The sequence below is a fragment of the Bos grunniens genome, chromosome 10 (genome assembly GCF_055505025.1).
Source record: "Bos grunniens cultivar Pamir isolate PY7600 chromosome 10, Bosgru_T2T1.0, whole genome shotgun sequence".
Lineage (NCBI taxonomy): Eukaryota > Metazoa > Chordata > Mammalia > Artiodactyla > Bovidae > Bos > Bos grunniens.
The window spans coordinates 13,298,225-13,314,469 of NC_141174.1; the positions used below are offsets into that span (position 1 = coordinate 13,298,225).

General features: G+C 40.6%; 1 protein-coding gene across 11 annotated transcripts in view; it reads right to left on the minus strand.

The window, feature by feature from the left end:
• The window catches only part of NRXN3 (neurexin 3), a 1,787,606-nt gene that overhangs the window by 1,113,871 nt on the left and 657,490 nt on the right, over positions 1-16,245 (minus strand). For 8 of the 11 annotated variants that reach the window (XM_086319413.1, XM_086319426.1, XM_086319415.1 and 5 more), the window contains 2 exons: positions 9,893-10,096; positions 3,868-3,894 (listed from right to left, as the gene is read on the minus strand). In XM_086319413.1, the coding sequence (XP_086175539.1) occupies positions 3,868-3,894; positions 9,893-10,096 (231 nt within the window). The remainder of the gene's footprint in view (positions 1-3,867; positions 3,895-9,892; positions 10,097-16,245) is intronic. The other 3 variants (XM_086319414.1, XM_086319421.1, XM_086319422.1) reach the window with 1 other exon arrangement.

Genomic DNA, 16,245 nt, shown 5'->3' on the forward strand with positions numbered 1-16,245 from the left:
AGAAAGGCAGAGAACCTGATTGTTTCTGCCACTTGGAAACCCTCATCAGGGAGCTGGGTCAGTTACTGACAGAAGCGCCCCGCACCAAAGCTGAAAGGAAAAGGCTTTGGAGACCACCGCCTTCTTTCATGTTCAGTGGCTTTCTCTTCACATTGGAAGACGGTCCTTCTTTTTCATGCTCTCTCTCTCTGTTAAAAAGACAGTCACACAAACCCTTGGAGGTAGCCATTCTCCAGAACAAACAATATTTTGAGGCAGATTAAAAAAAAGAAAAACTGCTAATGTCATTCAGTATTTTACCTGATTTCTTTACAAGACAGGGATTCTAAAAAGAAATACGGGAAGAGCTTATGAACTTGTATTTAAACTTAGTTAAAGTTTGATTTACTGTGTCACTTCAAGAGAGAAAAAAAAATTTGTTTAGAAACTTGAGCCATTACCCCTTAAGACTGCTATTGAAATGGCAGCTGGATCTCAGGGGTAAGAATCTCCTTCTCACACTCAGCTGGAAATCAATCTTATTTCTTGTACTGTTACAGTGAAAAACTGTGTAAGAGACAGGATCCGCACACCTATTACAGAAACAGCTTGACATTCTGTAACAGGCTGAACTATGAATTTTGATATCATGTGATTAAAAAGAGGGGTTTAGAAGTTCTAGTCCCCTTTGTCTCTTTTACCTCAGCATTTAGCTGTGTAATCTTCTCAAACTTTTCCACTCAAGTGCCAATAAAGCTGGGAATGGAATAGAGAAGATACACAATAAAATAAAATACACAATAAAAATTATATGTCTTTGAATTCTTATTCTTTTTCTTAAAACATAAAAGAAGATTTACATATTAAATAAGGTTCATGCTTATTTTCATTCTTCTGCATTGTTTCACTTTGCTTTCAAGTATTTATTCCAAATCAACAATTAAAATTAACTTCAAGAAAATGAATCACATTTACGTTATAACTCTACATTATCCTGGGTACATATCTACCCATCTTAGTAGTAAAGATCTTTAGATTAGTTTGAAGAACTTGTGTGTGTGTGTCTCTGTGTGTGTGTCTGTGTGTGTTTCTCTTCAGCCTGGATGCCAGGAGCAAGCACTATGTGTTCTTTCTTCCATGCTTTCAACAAAAGTAACCTCCTTAGTATGTTACAGATTTATCATGAGAATTCAAAATCAAATTTTCAAAATCCAGTCTTGGCTCTTTACCTAAATATTGATTTAAACCAGTCTTACTGTTTCTATTCTGTGATCAAAGTTGGAAACACATCTTTCCCTGCATTTCCTCTCAATGCTGGTGTTAGTGGCTCTGAATAGAAAATCGTTTGTCTGGCTTAGGAAATCTGCTGACATCTGTAGAATAATCATCATCTTCCCAGGAGAAAGAACCCAGGAACTTGTCTTGTGATGACTCTCCATGGCCGAACAGATGGAATATATGGAGTTAAATGTAAGATAAAGTTTGACTAGAACACAAAAAGCCAGCCCTGATATCCTGATCAAATAGCTCCCTCGGTTCTCTGCTCTGCAAATAAGTCCCTGCAGCCAGAAGATGCCAGCTTCAACTTTGGATGAGGTTTTTTACCTTCATGCTCAACTTTCATTTTAGTTCCTTCTGGAAACTAATGCAAAATGAAAAGACAAAACTTTTCATAGATACACTGTATTTAGTCCAAACACAAATGACTACATGCTATATGATTCAACTTATATAAAATGTCCAGGAAAGACAGAATTACAGAGCCAAAAGCAGACCAACAGCTGTGTTGGACTATGGGAATGCACAAGGATTAACTGCAAAAGGACATAAGAGAAATTTGGGGAGTGCTGGAAATGTTCTAAAGATGTGACTATGGTGATATTTGGACAATCCTAGAAATTAAAAAAAAAAAATCGCTGAATTGCAGGCTTACAATGGATGAATTTTGAGGTATAGAAATTATATCTCAATAAAGCTACTTAAAGAGAAAATGCCAGTCTTTGGAGAAAACGGATGTTTCAATTAGATTTGTAATGATCTAAATATCAGGAGAAATTTCTGGCTAATTAGAAATGTTTAAACACAGCAAAATAGGATATTGCTTAAATTAACTGACAGTGATGCCAAGACAAGCAGAAAGCACTCTACTTTAAGAAGTTGTTGTTTATATCGATTTTTTATTTTTACATTTCTTTTTGTTATTCATTTGTATGGAACATTTACCTCTAAGAAATGGATTTGGGCTTTATTAGTTGGTCATCTTAATAGTGTATCTCCCAAGAAAGAAGGTTAAGCCAGCTAACACCTTTAAAATTTTTTAAAGGATGAGATAAACAAGTCAATGAAATGTAAACGATTACTTCCTTTTTTTGAGTTTGTTCCTACAGCAACAAACTAGCAAGGAAAGAAGCAAAAAATGAGGACATAATACTGAGAATTATATGTGCTAGATGCTTCATTGAGTTGGTGACGTCGGGTCGGCATCACTGACTCCATGGACATGAGTTTGAGCAAGCTCCAGGGGTTCGTGACAGACAGCGAAGCTTGGTGTGCTCTAGTCCATGGGGTCACAAAGAGTTGAACACGACTGAGCGACTGAACTGAGATGCTTCATCAATCCAACTTTGTCTTCCTGCTTCACACAGAGACTGTATTTAGCAACTTCCTTTGAGTTTAAGATGGAGCTACATCTCACAAAATATAAACAGAAGGGATGTACGGCATTTTTAGGCAAAGCAATAAAACATGCTGCGTAACCACCCAAGCTCTCTCTCTCTCTTCCCTGTGGGAACAACTGGAAGTAAAGAAATAACTCCAAGGTGGCTGAACCCAAGTCATGAAAGAATCTTAGATGCCTGAATTATTTCTTTGAAGAGAATTGACCAGGAGAGCTGCTCAACTGGTATGAGACTGACCGAACAAGAATGAAATCTTTCTGTTGAGCCACTGAAGTGTTGGGACTGCCTGTTGTAGCTAATCGCCCTAACCGATTACCCAAGTTGCTTAATTATTACTTAACTGCCTTGCCTATATGACATGCTGTAGGACTCAAAAGTATGTTTCTTCCTTTCTTTCTTTTATCAACTGGTCCTATCTTTCCTTCACATCCATCTTTCCTCTTTCTCCTTCTATTCTCCTACTTCATGACTCAAGTTAATGTGCATTTCTCTGACAAAGGAAGAAATGTGTGAGTAGTATTCAGCGTGCCCCTCATTAAGATCCTTCTTCAAGAGGTGGAATGTTTAAATAGGATAAGGTAAAAATAATAATCTGCCATTCTTTATTCAGAAGAACTAGAATGCATCTCAAGTCTTTGGTTAAAATGAACGTGTCTCAAGTCTTTGGTTAATATGTTGCATTATTACCAAGAGCAATGCTGTGCCCGCCCTCCTACAAAAAAACAAAACAAAACAGAAAGTTCAACCGTATAGCAATAAATGCCAAGAAAGAAATGTCAGAGTTGGCAGCCACCTTGTGGGTCATGAAACCTGCTTTCATTTTCTGAAGTTTTCGGTAGTGGAGAAGTGCATTATGGTTGCTCTAACACTTTTTTGTCCAGCCCTGAGAGTTATTTTCCCAAAACAACAGATTACCATTTCAATTCATTTTCAAGCTATTTCATTAGCCAGGTGCCCTTTCCTCCTTTTCTGCATATAGAACCAATGCAAGGAAAGAAGAAAGGACCTGCCTTGATCTAGAAACCACATCTTGGGCCACACTCAGCCCAAATCATCACCCCAGCCCTTCAGCTTGTCAACCCCAGTTCCCCCCAACTCCATCGTCAAAAAAATAAAATACTTCAAATGAAAAACAGCTCATAAAACAGTAAATAAAATAAAGTCAGTTTTCTTTTTTAAAGAACAAAATGAAACTTGAGGGAAAACTTACTGGAGTTACAGTTTATCCTGATACAGTCTAGATGGGGAAAAATAAATGAAAGATGAAATTGCATCCTTCAAGGTAACAGCTGCAGACATCCAAAACAATCAGTCCACCCTTCCGGGGACAGACACACGCAAGAAATGTGGCCATTTTATATATATATATATATATACAGTAGGCACAAGTTCAAGGGTGGGTGTATATGTACAGTATATTGTTTTGTAAAGTTGGATACATATATATATACACACACACACATATATATACACATATGTATAGAGATATATACTGGTATACATATATATCCACAATAGACACCAAGTATGCTGCTTTTTTTTTTCCTTCAAAAATCCAGTTCATTATTATTAAAGTATTTCAAACCCAGACTTTGAAATATTAATTTTGTTAAACTTGGAAAATACTGCAAAAATTTCCCCACCAAATGCAGCTTATATTTTGTTTCCCTCTATAATTTGTTTTTCTTGAAAATGCTCTTTAAAAGTAGCAAAAATACAATTTTTGTTTTAATATTCCAAAGATAATATCACCAGTCTGACATAGTATATCATTTTTTCAAATTTTGTTTCTCAGGGCAGTATTTAACCCTTTCCCTTTTTCTAAAACCAAACTCCCTCCGCCCTCTTTAAGTCAGGCCCCAAATGCGATAGAAATTCACATAGGCAGACTTGCCTTTGTCTTCAGAGGTAAGAAAAGGGTTAACACCACCTGGTCATTTCCTGTCATAAAATGGCCACTTGCAAACAGCTAACCGCACAAACACCCATCCCAGATTTTAGAGAGGCGGGGCCGGGTGCTGGGTCCAAGGAGTTGTATGACGTTAGCCCAATTGACTAGGGTCTCTGCTGCGGTTTCAAAGGCCCCCAGACCAACCCCTCATGGAGCCCATCTCCGTCTTCCTGCCTGAATGCTCAGACTGAATCAAGCGCCCACAGCATTCGAGGAGAAGGCGAGTTGGGTGCATGGGGAGGTGGTCCTGGGCACCTTTGACATCCGACCTATCCCATCCTGTGACCCTGCATCTTGAAGAGAAAAGTCCATTTTAAAAAAAAGGGGGGGCATGGAATAGAGGGAATAAAAAGATGGCTATTTTTTCCAGTTCTGGTCACCAGAAAAGGTATTTTGGGTCAGAGATCAGAGCATCTATCCTTTTATTAGCATCTGTTTGGCGCCATGGACACGTGGCCCAGAGGTCAAGCACAGAGTTAACGGGCAGGTGATGGGGCAGAAAGGTCAGAGACGTGTCTCAGGCGCATTGTTAGCAGGCTGCCCACCTGAACCTAAGTTTTTTTTTTTTTTTATTATGATCAGAATTCACATAAGAATGTGTTTAAAGTCAGATATTAAAAGGTAAAAGGAAAATGATCAAGGAAAGAGAGAAAATTACAGGAAAAAAAAAATACAGCTAGAAACTGTGCTCTTCTTCTAGCTAAAGTTAACCCAGTAGTTTTGGAGGGTTTATGGAAAGATAATGCCACCTTTTAAATGTCCCAAAGTAAATCACTTTAAGCAAGTCAGTGTGAAAGAAATGAGTGGCGAGTGACGGGGCAGAATAAAACTATGTGAATCCAGACAGGAGCAATTTATAACACCCAAGCATTCTGAGGAAGGTGGGGGCGGGAAGCTAATTTGTTCCCCAGAACATCTCTTGAGAAAAATCTGGGTTTGGTTTCATGCGGTTAGGTTTGTCATGTGTCGTCAACCGCAACAGAAAAGTGGGAGCAAACAGCCCTGGAGCATCTGGTACGATCGCCGGACAGAGGAGGCCATGCCCCTGGTGGGGACGGGGAGGGGAGGGCTGGGGGAGGGGAGAAGCAAGGTCTCAGCTGCTGGAGAAATGCCCTTCCCTCGTGGATGCAAGAAGGAGGGGAAGCAGGTGTGCAGGCACGCTTCAGAGAAGGAAAGGGAAAGAGGGAACCTAAAGCAAGAAACCCAAGAACTTTAAACGAGAAGTGGCTTTCTGCTTGGGTTTCTGTGAGGCTGAGGCTCTCGTCTCTGTCAAGGATCTGATCTAGGCAGAGGTGCTGGGTCGGGCTCGTCTTTCTGGGTTCATCCACATGGTCCCATGAACTGAATGGTGTCTTTAAGTCAACATGAGGACTTGGAGCTTTCAAGACAGCAAACAGCTGGGTATGTTCAGTTGAGAAGTAGAGAATGATTTTGTTACCTTACTTGAAACACATACTTGGGAAGAAAAATCTACCCCAGGCCCTTGTTCATAGGGTATGAGAGAGTGGTCTTGCTAGTGAGGATGTACTTTTTAATGAGAAACGAATCAGAAGAACTGTCCTGGCAAGGCAATCTCCTTTAGAGCTCCAGTAACAGCTGAAGTTCTCTCTCTGCCTGAGCCTTGGCATGTATTTGAGGGATATGGATGTGTGTGTATGATGTTCATTCTTTTGTGTGTGTGTGTGTTGTTTGTTTCATTTTAGTTAAAAGGAGAAATGTTATTTTCTATATTGATGAGCTTTGGTTTGAGCAAGGAAGAGATGAACGTTCCTAGGAGCTGTGGGTCTTCAATGATGGATACAGTCGACAGGAGTACTTTCTCTGCCTGAGTAACAGAGAACCCATGATGACTGAGTAGTTCAGAAACATGGGTAGTCGCACCACTGTGACCTACTTTCTCTGCTTCCAAAGAGAGAGAGCATCTGGAGACCCTGAATGCAATTAACCAAGCTGCAAGACACTGCCTACAAGCCTCCGTCACTGAGGAAGGGTGGCCTGCATCTTGCTGAGGGTTCTACAGGCCCGTGAACGAGGCTGCACCAACCTGATGGACTTGTTGGCTCCACTCACACCAGCACTACGGCAAAAGATGCCTTCTGCGCATGTGTAAAAGGTGACGGTCATGAAAGCAGCCAGAGTCGTTAAGTCCGTCACATCACTGATCCACAGGATTGATCTTTGGAGGTAATGGATAACCCAGGATGATCCAGTAGTTTAGAAACATGGGTAGTCCCACCTCTGAGACCTACTTTCTTTGTTTCGTGTCTATCAAGCAATCATAAAAACAGGTAACTGATTTATCTCACAAACTTACTGTGGGATTAAAATAAGGGTTTTTTTTTAATATTTAAAAATACTATAATATTAAAATTGTGATTATAGCTTTTAATAGTAACAGATCAAAATATGATTGGTCAATAGTCAACCTCACAGCTTTAAAAACATGCTATGCTTAGCTGGACACTGTCCATGCCTGCTATTGCCACAGCTGCCATCTTCAGGAAGAAAGACCCTTGGAAAAGCCTAGTCTCCTTGACGTTTAGAAGACATACTACAGCAGAAAAATACAGACATGTATATCATGGGCTTATATGTGTGAACAATTTGAAATAAACAGGAGTATCATTAGCGCCTGTGTTAGAAAAGAGACATTACTTAAATGGAGGGAGGGATCATCTAAAATTAGTGATGGGGATTTTGTACATAAATGAACACGCTGCTTGGAGATGTTTACTACTATAATCAAAAAAGGGTACGATGAATTCATGACTGGGAGAAAGAAAGCATTTATGAAGGGGTACACCCTGGGCAGGGAGGGCAACAGAACCTTCAAACAAAGCATGAGTATGGAGTGTGTACATACATTTCAAGGAATTTAAGTTCAGTTTCCAGTTATGGTTGAAAGAAAGCTATGTAATTGAAACCAGTAATTGTGGTGAACCATACCCTTCAGAGAAAAGTCACCATTGTTTCTAAAGAAGCACGGAGCTCTTCAGGGTAGACTCGCTCTGTTTTGCCTATGATGCCTCGGTCTAGAAGGAGGTACATTGATCACATGCAGAAAGGAGCCAGGAGGCTAGAGCAGAGTCTTTTAAAAATTCACATTGCCCGGATTTTCATGAGAGTTTAAAATGGAAAAATAATGCTTCTAGGAATACATCTGGAATCTATGACTCTGTGTGTGTGTGTGTGTGTGTGAAAGGGAGAGAGAGAGAAACTGTTCATCTTTCTGAATCATCCCCTTTTATCTCCCTCCACTTCCATTTTTCCTTTTAAGATGTGAGACCTGTCACAGTTGGCCTTCTAATCTTACAAAACAAAATCTAAAATGGAAAAAAAAAAGTTATCTGCTTAAAGCCAATGTGCATTTCCCTAGAACCCCAAAGGGCTGAGTATTTCTTATGTCTCTGGCTCTCTCTTACCTTAAAATAGATGGTTAAAAATGGACAATAAATCCTCTTTTCTGGGAGCTAAGTAGGAGGTCATATTTGTTTTCATCTGGGTTCGGGGAGGGGTTGTTCTTGGTTTTAATCTTTTCTGCTGTTTTTCAGAGAAGCTGACAGCCGGCTCCTGGTGGTTGGTTTCAGGTATGCAGTCCGGTTGGGTGGTTTCAGGTGGGGAGCACGGTGCAGGGAGGGGAAGGGGGAGGGGACAGGGGGATGCCAGCCCCTGTAGGCTGCTCAGTACACTCTGTTCGCAAGGCTGTTTGCTATGCGGGCCGCAGGCTTTGGGCCTTTGAAGGGTTGAATACCATCTTTTGATTTACCATGGCTGATGGTGGGGAGGACTGGAAACTCAAGAACACTCACAAAGATCCAGCAAAAGAAAAAAAAAAAAAAAAACCAAACACACACGTACACAAAAGAAAAACCAAGAGACGCACTGACAACAGAAATCCAATGTGGTTGGAAAAGAAAAAGGGCATAGTATTGTAAAAGCTGCAAACTGGAAAAAAAAGGAGACACAACTAAACAAGCCACTGCTCAAAACAGTCTTCTGTGTCCTAGAGCATTTGAGGATTGTAGTACAGGCACTTTTCAAGTGTAACCAGTTGACCTGACAGCAGATAAGAGTGGTATGGATTTTCCACCTTCCCAGCAGGCCATCTAGGATTCTGGACCATGTTGTATCTGCTACATGTGTCCACCATGTCATCCCCACGCCTCTGACAAGCCATCCTACTGACATCTTTGGGAAGGAGCTGTGTATCTAAACATATTCTACATCCTTAAACTATTCATAGGCTTAGAAAGTTTGAACTCAGCTGTGACAACACAGGCATTGACTTTCTATTGAGTAGAATCAACAGAAACACAGATTGCTTTTTTTTTTTTTTCTTGCAAAAACCAAGAGGTCCCCACTTTCCAAAGTGTATTGATTAGAATTCAGTCAAGGTCAGTAGCCCAAAAGAATGTGAGGCCATAAAAAGAGAAATTTCCAAAGTATTACTATAAGTAATTACAGTAGAAGAAGAGGTCCTTTCTCAATAAAATTACAATTTGAAATCGCCAATTTTTCAACATGAAGGAAAACTGGATATGTATTATATGAGAACAGAGTAACTGTTAGCAGTGTGACTTAATCATTTTTATAAAAAGGGCTGCTGAATGAGGGTAGGAATGTCAGGAAAGAAGAAGGAGATACGTATCAGGAGACACACTGTCCTTCAATGTGTCAGACTCTAAACTCAGAGAATTTTCCTGCAGTGGGATCACGGAAACAACGCGCCTGGTCCTCCCTACTAGGAGAAAGTATAAGCAGATAGTAGTGTTGTCAAGGCCACTAGAATTTCCCATGCGATTGGTCCTTGTGGAGCTTCAAACTGCATTCCCCATCCCACTTATGTGGCTCTGTTCCCTCCAATACCACCCTCCCATTTTGCTTCTATCTCCTGCCCTGGCCCTGCTCTCTAACTTTGACTGTTTTGAGTGGTGACCAAGGAGTTGGACTTAATGAGAATGGGATTGATCAAAAGATGGACCAAAGTAGCGTGTTTCACACAAAGCTAAACGATTCCAAAAAACCAAGAAAGGAAACTTAGAAAACGAATCTTCTAGTAAAGAAATACCACCACTGTCAGAAACCAGAAATTGACATCAAAAACCTCATGCAGAAACAAGGAGAAGGTGTTTGTTGCTGTTGGGTTTTATCCTCAGTCTATTAAACAAGAGGTGAGCAGCTAACTTTCAAGAAACAAACGAAGAATTCAATCAAACCAATGAAAATCGGAAAAGAAAGGGAAGACAAGCCCAAACGGAGTGGCAGAGGGTACTTCATACGATACCTAAGTTAACCATGAGCTTGACACGCCCCCCATCGAGCTCCAAACGCAGGGTGTCGGCAGAGTCCCTGGAGGTGGTGGCCACCAGCAGCCCGTAAGCTCGCTGGGACATGAAGCGGAAGGACACATCCTCTGCCTCGGTGTGCATGACCATGGGCATGATGATCTTCATGTACATGCTGCCGTCGTAGCTCAGGATGGACGCCTCTGCAGAGAAGAAAGGAAGAGATGGTTAGGAGGAAGCATTTCAGCATTTGCCTTCACTTCCAGGGTAAGCAGGATAGTATGGAGATGCACCAACTTTGTAGACAGGTAGCTTGTGTTTGGGAGCTTCCCTGGTAGGTCAGTTGGTAAAGAATCCACCTGCATTGCAGGAGACCCCAGTTCAATCCCTGGGTTGGGAAGATCTCCTGGAGAAGGAAATCGCAACCCACTCCAGTATCCTTGCCTGGAAAATCCCATGGACAGAGGAGCCTGGCAGGCTGCAGTCCATAGGTCACAAAGAGGTGGGCACGACTGAGGAACTAACATGGGCTTGCATTTGCTCAATCTCCATTGCCACTTTTAGGCTAGATGCAGGCCCCTTAAATGCTGAGGGTCTATTTCCTCTTTTGCAAAGGACATCTGGTAGCCTTGGTCCCTGCTCTACCATGCTCACCGACTCGCCAATGGCATCAAATGAAGTAATGGATGTGAAGTCATTCTGCAGAAGTGAAAATATCCTCACAGATGGTAGTAATTGTAATTCTGGGCTTCCCTGGTGGCCCAGATGGTAAAGCATCTGCCCATAATGTGGGAGACCCGGGTTCGATCCCTGGGTTGGGGAGATCCCCTGAAGAAGGAAATGGCAACATACTCCAGTACTCTTGCCTAGAAAATCCTATGGACAGAGGAGCCTGGCAGGGCTACAGTCCATGGGGTCGCAAAGAGTCAGACACGACTGAGCGACTTCACTTTCTTTCTTACACTGTAGATATGACAAAGCCAAAGACACTAAACAAAGCCTGAGTCCTGTGAGCACTTCATGAAGAACCTGAGAGTAGGCGCAGTTTATAAGCACCGTAGCAAATACATACATACTTGCCAAGTGCTGCTGGGAAGAGAACAGCAGCATAGCCAGGCCTCAGAGCATCCCTAGTGGCCAGGCCTTGTGAGAGTCTGCTTGGCCCATTCAAAGAAGACTGATAAGAGCCAGGGCTAGAACAACAAAAGCTAAGGACAGCTTTGAAAACCAGCCATTTTATTTTTATTCCAGTAGTACCTTTATAAGAAAAGGAGCAGCTCACCTTTTTGCCAATCCAAACAACACTTTGGTTATGAGCCCTCCAGCCCCTCCAATATGTTAGCTCACTTAATGCCACAAGGTGGGTCTATTATTCCTACTTTCAAACAGAAAACCACAGCTCATGGTGGGGGATGGGTATTATCATCCCAAAGTCACATAGTCTGGATTTTAATCCAGTATATCCAATAGCAAGTCCAGGGCCTGTTCTGTAGCATCAAGTCATTTAAAATGTGAATTTGTTGAATCATTCATTGAGCAAATATGTTTACAGAACACAGGACAAGAGCATCACTCACTTTCCCATGAAGCCAGTCATCACTGAGCTCCGTTCCTGGCATTGAAGCAGTCCTTATTAAATATTTGCTGTTGCTAAATATTTGCTGCTGCTGCTGCTGCTGCTGCTAAGTCGCTTCAGTCATGTCCAACTCTGTGCGACCCCACAGATGGCAGCCCACCAGGCTCCGCCATCCCTGGGATTCTCCAGGCAAGAACACTGGAGTGGGTTGCCATTTCCTTCTCCAATGCATGAAAGTGAAAGTGAAGTCAATCAGTAAGTGTCCGACTCTTCATGACCCCATGGACTGCAGCCTACCAGGCTCCTCTGTCCATGGGATTTTCCAGGCGAGAGTACTGGAGCGGGTTGCCAATATTTGCTACTTTCCTATATACACTGTCCCCTTGAGAAGGAACTGGTAACCCACTCCAGTATTCTTGCCTGGAAAAATCCCATGAGCAGAGGAGTTTGGCAGCCTACAGTCCTCGGGGTCGCAAAAGAGTCAGACACGACTGAGCACATGTGCACTATGGAGGGTACAAAAGGCGAAGCAAACAAGATCCCTGTCTTGAAGGCAGAAACAGTGCACACAAATAACCGAACTAGAATTTAAAAATGGCTAAATGGTGCAGCAAAGGTGCATCAGTAAAGCCAGGCACATTCAGAAGACAGAGGCTACAGCACGCAGGTGAGTGGAGTACATGGGGTAGTCTGAAACTGGTCTTGGTAGATGGGTGGAGTTTTTAATGAAAAGTGATGCCATCAGATTTGATAGGTAGACAAAACAGTGTCTCCATATATAAAAAAGAAAGAAATAGGGGAATGTTCAGATAATAGCAAACTTCACCAGAAGCATCAAGCATATTTTGAGAATAGTTACACAAAGGTGCTTTGACATTACAATGAAATCAACAGATTCGGGTAGATACTGAGAAGTAAATGAATGATTAACAAAGAGATAAACATCTTCTGTCTTCCTGTATAAAAGGAACAGGAACAGATTGGAGAGACGAGGCAGACCACACGGAAGGTTCTCAAAATAGTCTGTGTCATCATCATACCCCCAACCTTACTTTCACAACACACAAGGTGCATGAAAAACAGTATAAATACACCTGTCATCCCTGGGAATCGACCATCACCCAGTAAAATCCGTGACATGCTAATAGCTGTATATTGCAATTTGCAAACTCTAAGGGTCACAAATAAAGGTGGGACAGTAACAGACACCATCAAACTGAAAACATATTTTGAAGATCTGCTCTTAGATGCGAAGGATAATCTAAATTTAACACACACTCTAGACGCAAAAGAAACTTCTATCTCCTGAAAGAGCAGAATCAAAAGATCAATAATGATTACTAAAATTTACTGAGCACTTAAACCATTTACTTGCGCTTTCTAAGACTTTACATGCATTAAGATTCATTCAATCCTCACAAGCACATCATGAAGAAGACACTATTATTATAGTTTACAGATACCAGGTCGCACATCTAACAAACGGCAAAGCTAGAAGTTAAATGCAGGCAGTCTGATCCTCATAGCTGTATACTTGATGATTCTGCCACATTTCGAGAGTTATACCAGAATCACACCCATGTTTCTTAGCACCCAAAGTACATCTATAATGCTTCATGGCAGAGTGTGGTATGCTTGTGTATTTGTGCATATATGTACATGTGTGCACAGACACATAAATGCCATTATTCAAAGTTGTATTTTATGACCATATAGAATTACATAAACAGAAATTTCTGTTTGTTTTTAAAGAAGTTCACTGAAACCTAGTATATTTTGTTATCACACAGTGCAGCATGTGGAATCTTAATTCCCCACCAGAGATCAAACCCGTGCCCCCTGTGGCGGAACTGCAGAGCCTTAAGCCCTGGACTGCCAGGGAAGTCCAATGATACAAATTTCTAAATGATATCTTGTTATACATTACTATGCACAATGCTCTGCGTGGCTTTATGATTATGCTGCTGCTGCTAAGTCACTTCAGTCATGTCCAACTCTGTGTGACCCCATAGACGGCAGCCCACCAGGCTCCCCCGTTCCTGGGATTCTCCAGGCAAGACCACTGGAGTGGGTTGCCATTTCCTTCTCCAATGCATCAAAGTGAAAAGGGAAAGTGAAGTTGCTCAGTCGTGCGTGCTTCTTCACGACACCACAGATTGCAGCCCACCAGGCTCCTCCACCCATGGGATCCTCCAGGCAAGAGTACTGGACTGGGGTGCCATTGCCTTGAACACCATTAATTACTACTATGACTTTCTACTATAAATACCTACACTCAAGCACACTCCTTTTCAAGAGATGCGAAGGCATTTGGTGAGCCATGAAATGGTTGTTTGGATGCATTCAACTTAAGTAATTCCAAAATTAATGGCCAACTTGATCCCTCTAGATATATGCAGTGAGAGAATATGCATCTTTATGTCAATATTGGTAGTGTCAGAGAATAAACATAAGGTGAGTGTGTAGTTAAGCATCCAGTGGTACAAAATGAAGTATGGATCTCAGCGCATACCTTTGCGTGTATCTTGGTGAGTGTGTTCTATTAGTAACATAGTATTTTTCAGGGGAAGGTGATGAAGCAGAAAATTTAATATAGAAATCAGCTGAAAATAAATTTGCTTCAGAATTCATATTAACTTGCTCAAAATATTTCAAATAAAAGGGGTACATGAATGGAATACTAATTTGAGGGAAAATGAGTCTAAAGAAAGAACGCTATTTGATCTAAAGTCTATCAGCTTACTGAGTATTGAAAGACTTCATCATGAAATGCTGAGATAACAATACTTATACAGTTCTATTTTTTTCCTCTTTTCTGCTTTTATAACTTCCCTTTGTTTTAAGTGAATATTTAACATATTATGTTAATTTCTTTGATGATTCTTAACTATATAATTGGGCTTCCCAGTTGGCTCAGTGGTAAAGATTCTGTCTACCAATTCAGGAGATGTGGGTTTGATCCCTGGGTCAGGAAGATCTCCTGGAGAAGGAAATGTCAACCCACTCCAGTATGCTGGTCTGGGAAACCCAATGAACAGAAGAGCCGGGTGGGCTACAGTCTATGGGGTTGCAAAAGAGTTAGACTTGACTTAGTGTCAGACTTAACTAAGTCAGATTTAGCAGCAACAATTATATAATTAACTAATTAAAAGCTTCTTTCCTAGTGGTTGGTCTAGGGCTTACAACATAAATCTTAGTTTATGAGAATCTACTTCCCATTTATATGAACTTAATTCCAGAAAGACATAGAAATTTTACTCTTACATGCTCTCATCTATTCCTCCCTTCTGTGTTATTATTGTTATTCATGTGATGTCTATATGTGTTTCAAACTCAAAAATACATTGTTATACTTATTGCTTTATAAAAACTTCTGTCTTTTTACGAAGTGAAGCAATGAGTTCTCAGATATATTTATAGAGATTTTTAAAGTTAAGCTTATTTACCATCTCTGTCTCTCTTTCTTCTTGTGGATTCAGATGACACCATCTGGTGTCATTCCCTTTCTCCAGTATAGCTTCATTCATTTTTGTTTTATTGTCAAATATATTACAATTCTATATGTGATAGACCCAATAACACAATGTTATAGATTATTTTATGTAACTGCCTTTTAAATCAGTTAAAAGAAGAAAGAAAAAGATATGCTTAATTATACTTTTCATCACTACCAACACAGTTACCTTTATTGGAACTCTGTGTTTTTTTTTTTTTTTTTTCCATGAAGATTCAAATTACTGTCTGCTGCCACTTTTTTTCAGTTTATAGAACTTCTTTTAGTACCTCTTATATGGCAAGTATACTAGCAATGAAGTCTCTGTTTTTTGTTTACCTGGATACTTCTTTATTTCACTTTCACTTTGGAAAGACAGACTTTTTTTTTTTGACTATAGAATTCTTGGTTGTTGATATATGTCTTTCAGCACTTTTAATGTCAACTCACTGTCTTTGGGCTCCATTGCTTCTGAACAGACAACAGCTGTCATTCTTACTGTGATCCCTTGTATATGATGACTTGCTGTTTCATGATTTTCTTTTTGGGTTTCAACATTTCTATCATCATGAGTATGGATGTGAATGAATTTCTTTGCATTGATCCTATTTGAAGCTCACTAATGTATAAATAAAAAGAAAGTAGGGAAAACCACTAGACTATTAAGGTATGACCTAAATCAAATCCCTTATGATTATACAGTGGAAGTGAGAAATAGATTTAAGGGAATAGATCTGATAGATAGAGTGCCTGATGAACTATGGACGGAGGTTCATGACATTGTACAGGAGACAGGGATCAAGAGCATCCCCAAGAAAAAGAAATGCAAAAAAGCAAAATGGCTGTCTGGGGAGGCCTTACAAATAGCTGTGAAAAGAAGAGAAGTGAAAAGCAAAGGAGAAAAGGAAAGATACTCCCATTTGAAAGTAGAGTTCCAAAGAATAGCAAGGAGGGATAAGAAAACCTTCCTCAGTGATCAATGCAAAGAAATAGAGGAAAACAACAAAATAGGAAAGACTAGAGATCTCTTCAAAAAAATTAGAGATACCAAGGAAACATTTCATGAAAAGATGGGCTCGATAAAGGTCAGAATTGGTATGGACCTAACAGAAGCAGAAGATATTAAGAAGAGGTGGCAAGAATACACAGAAGAACTATACAAAAAAGATCTTCATGACCCAGATAATCATGATGGTGTGATCACTCACCTAGAGCCAGACATCCTGAAATGTAAAGTCAAGTGGGCCTTAGAAAGCATCACTACAAACAAAACTAGTGGAGGT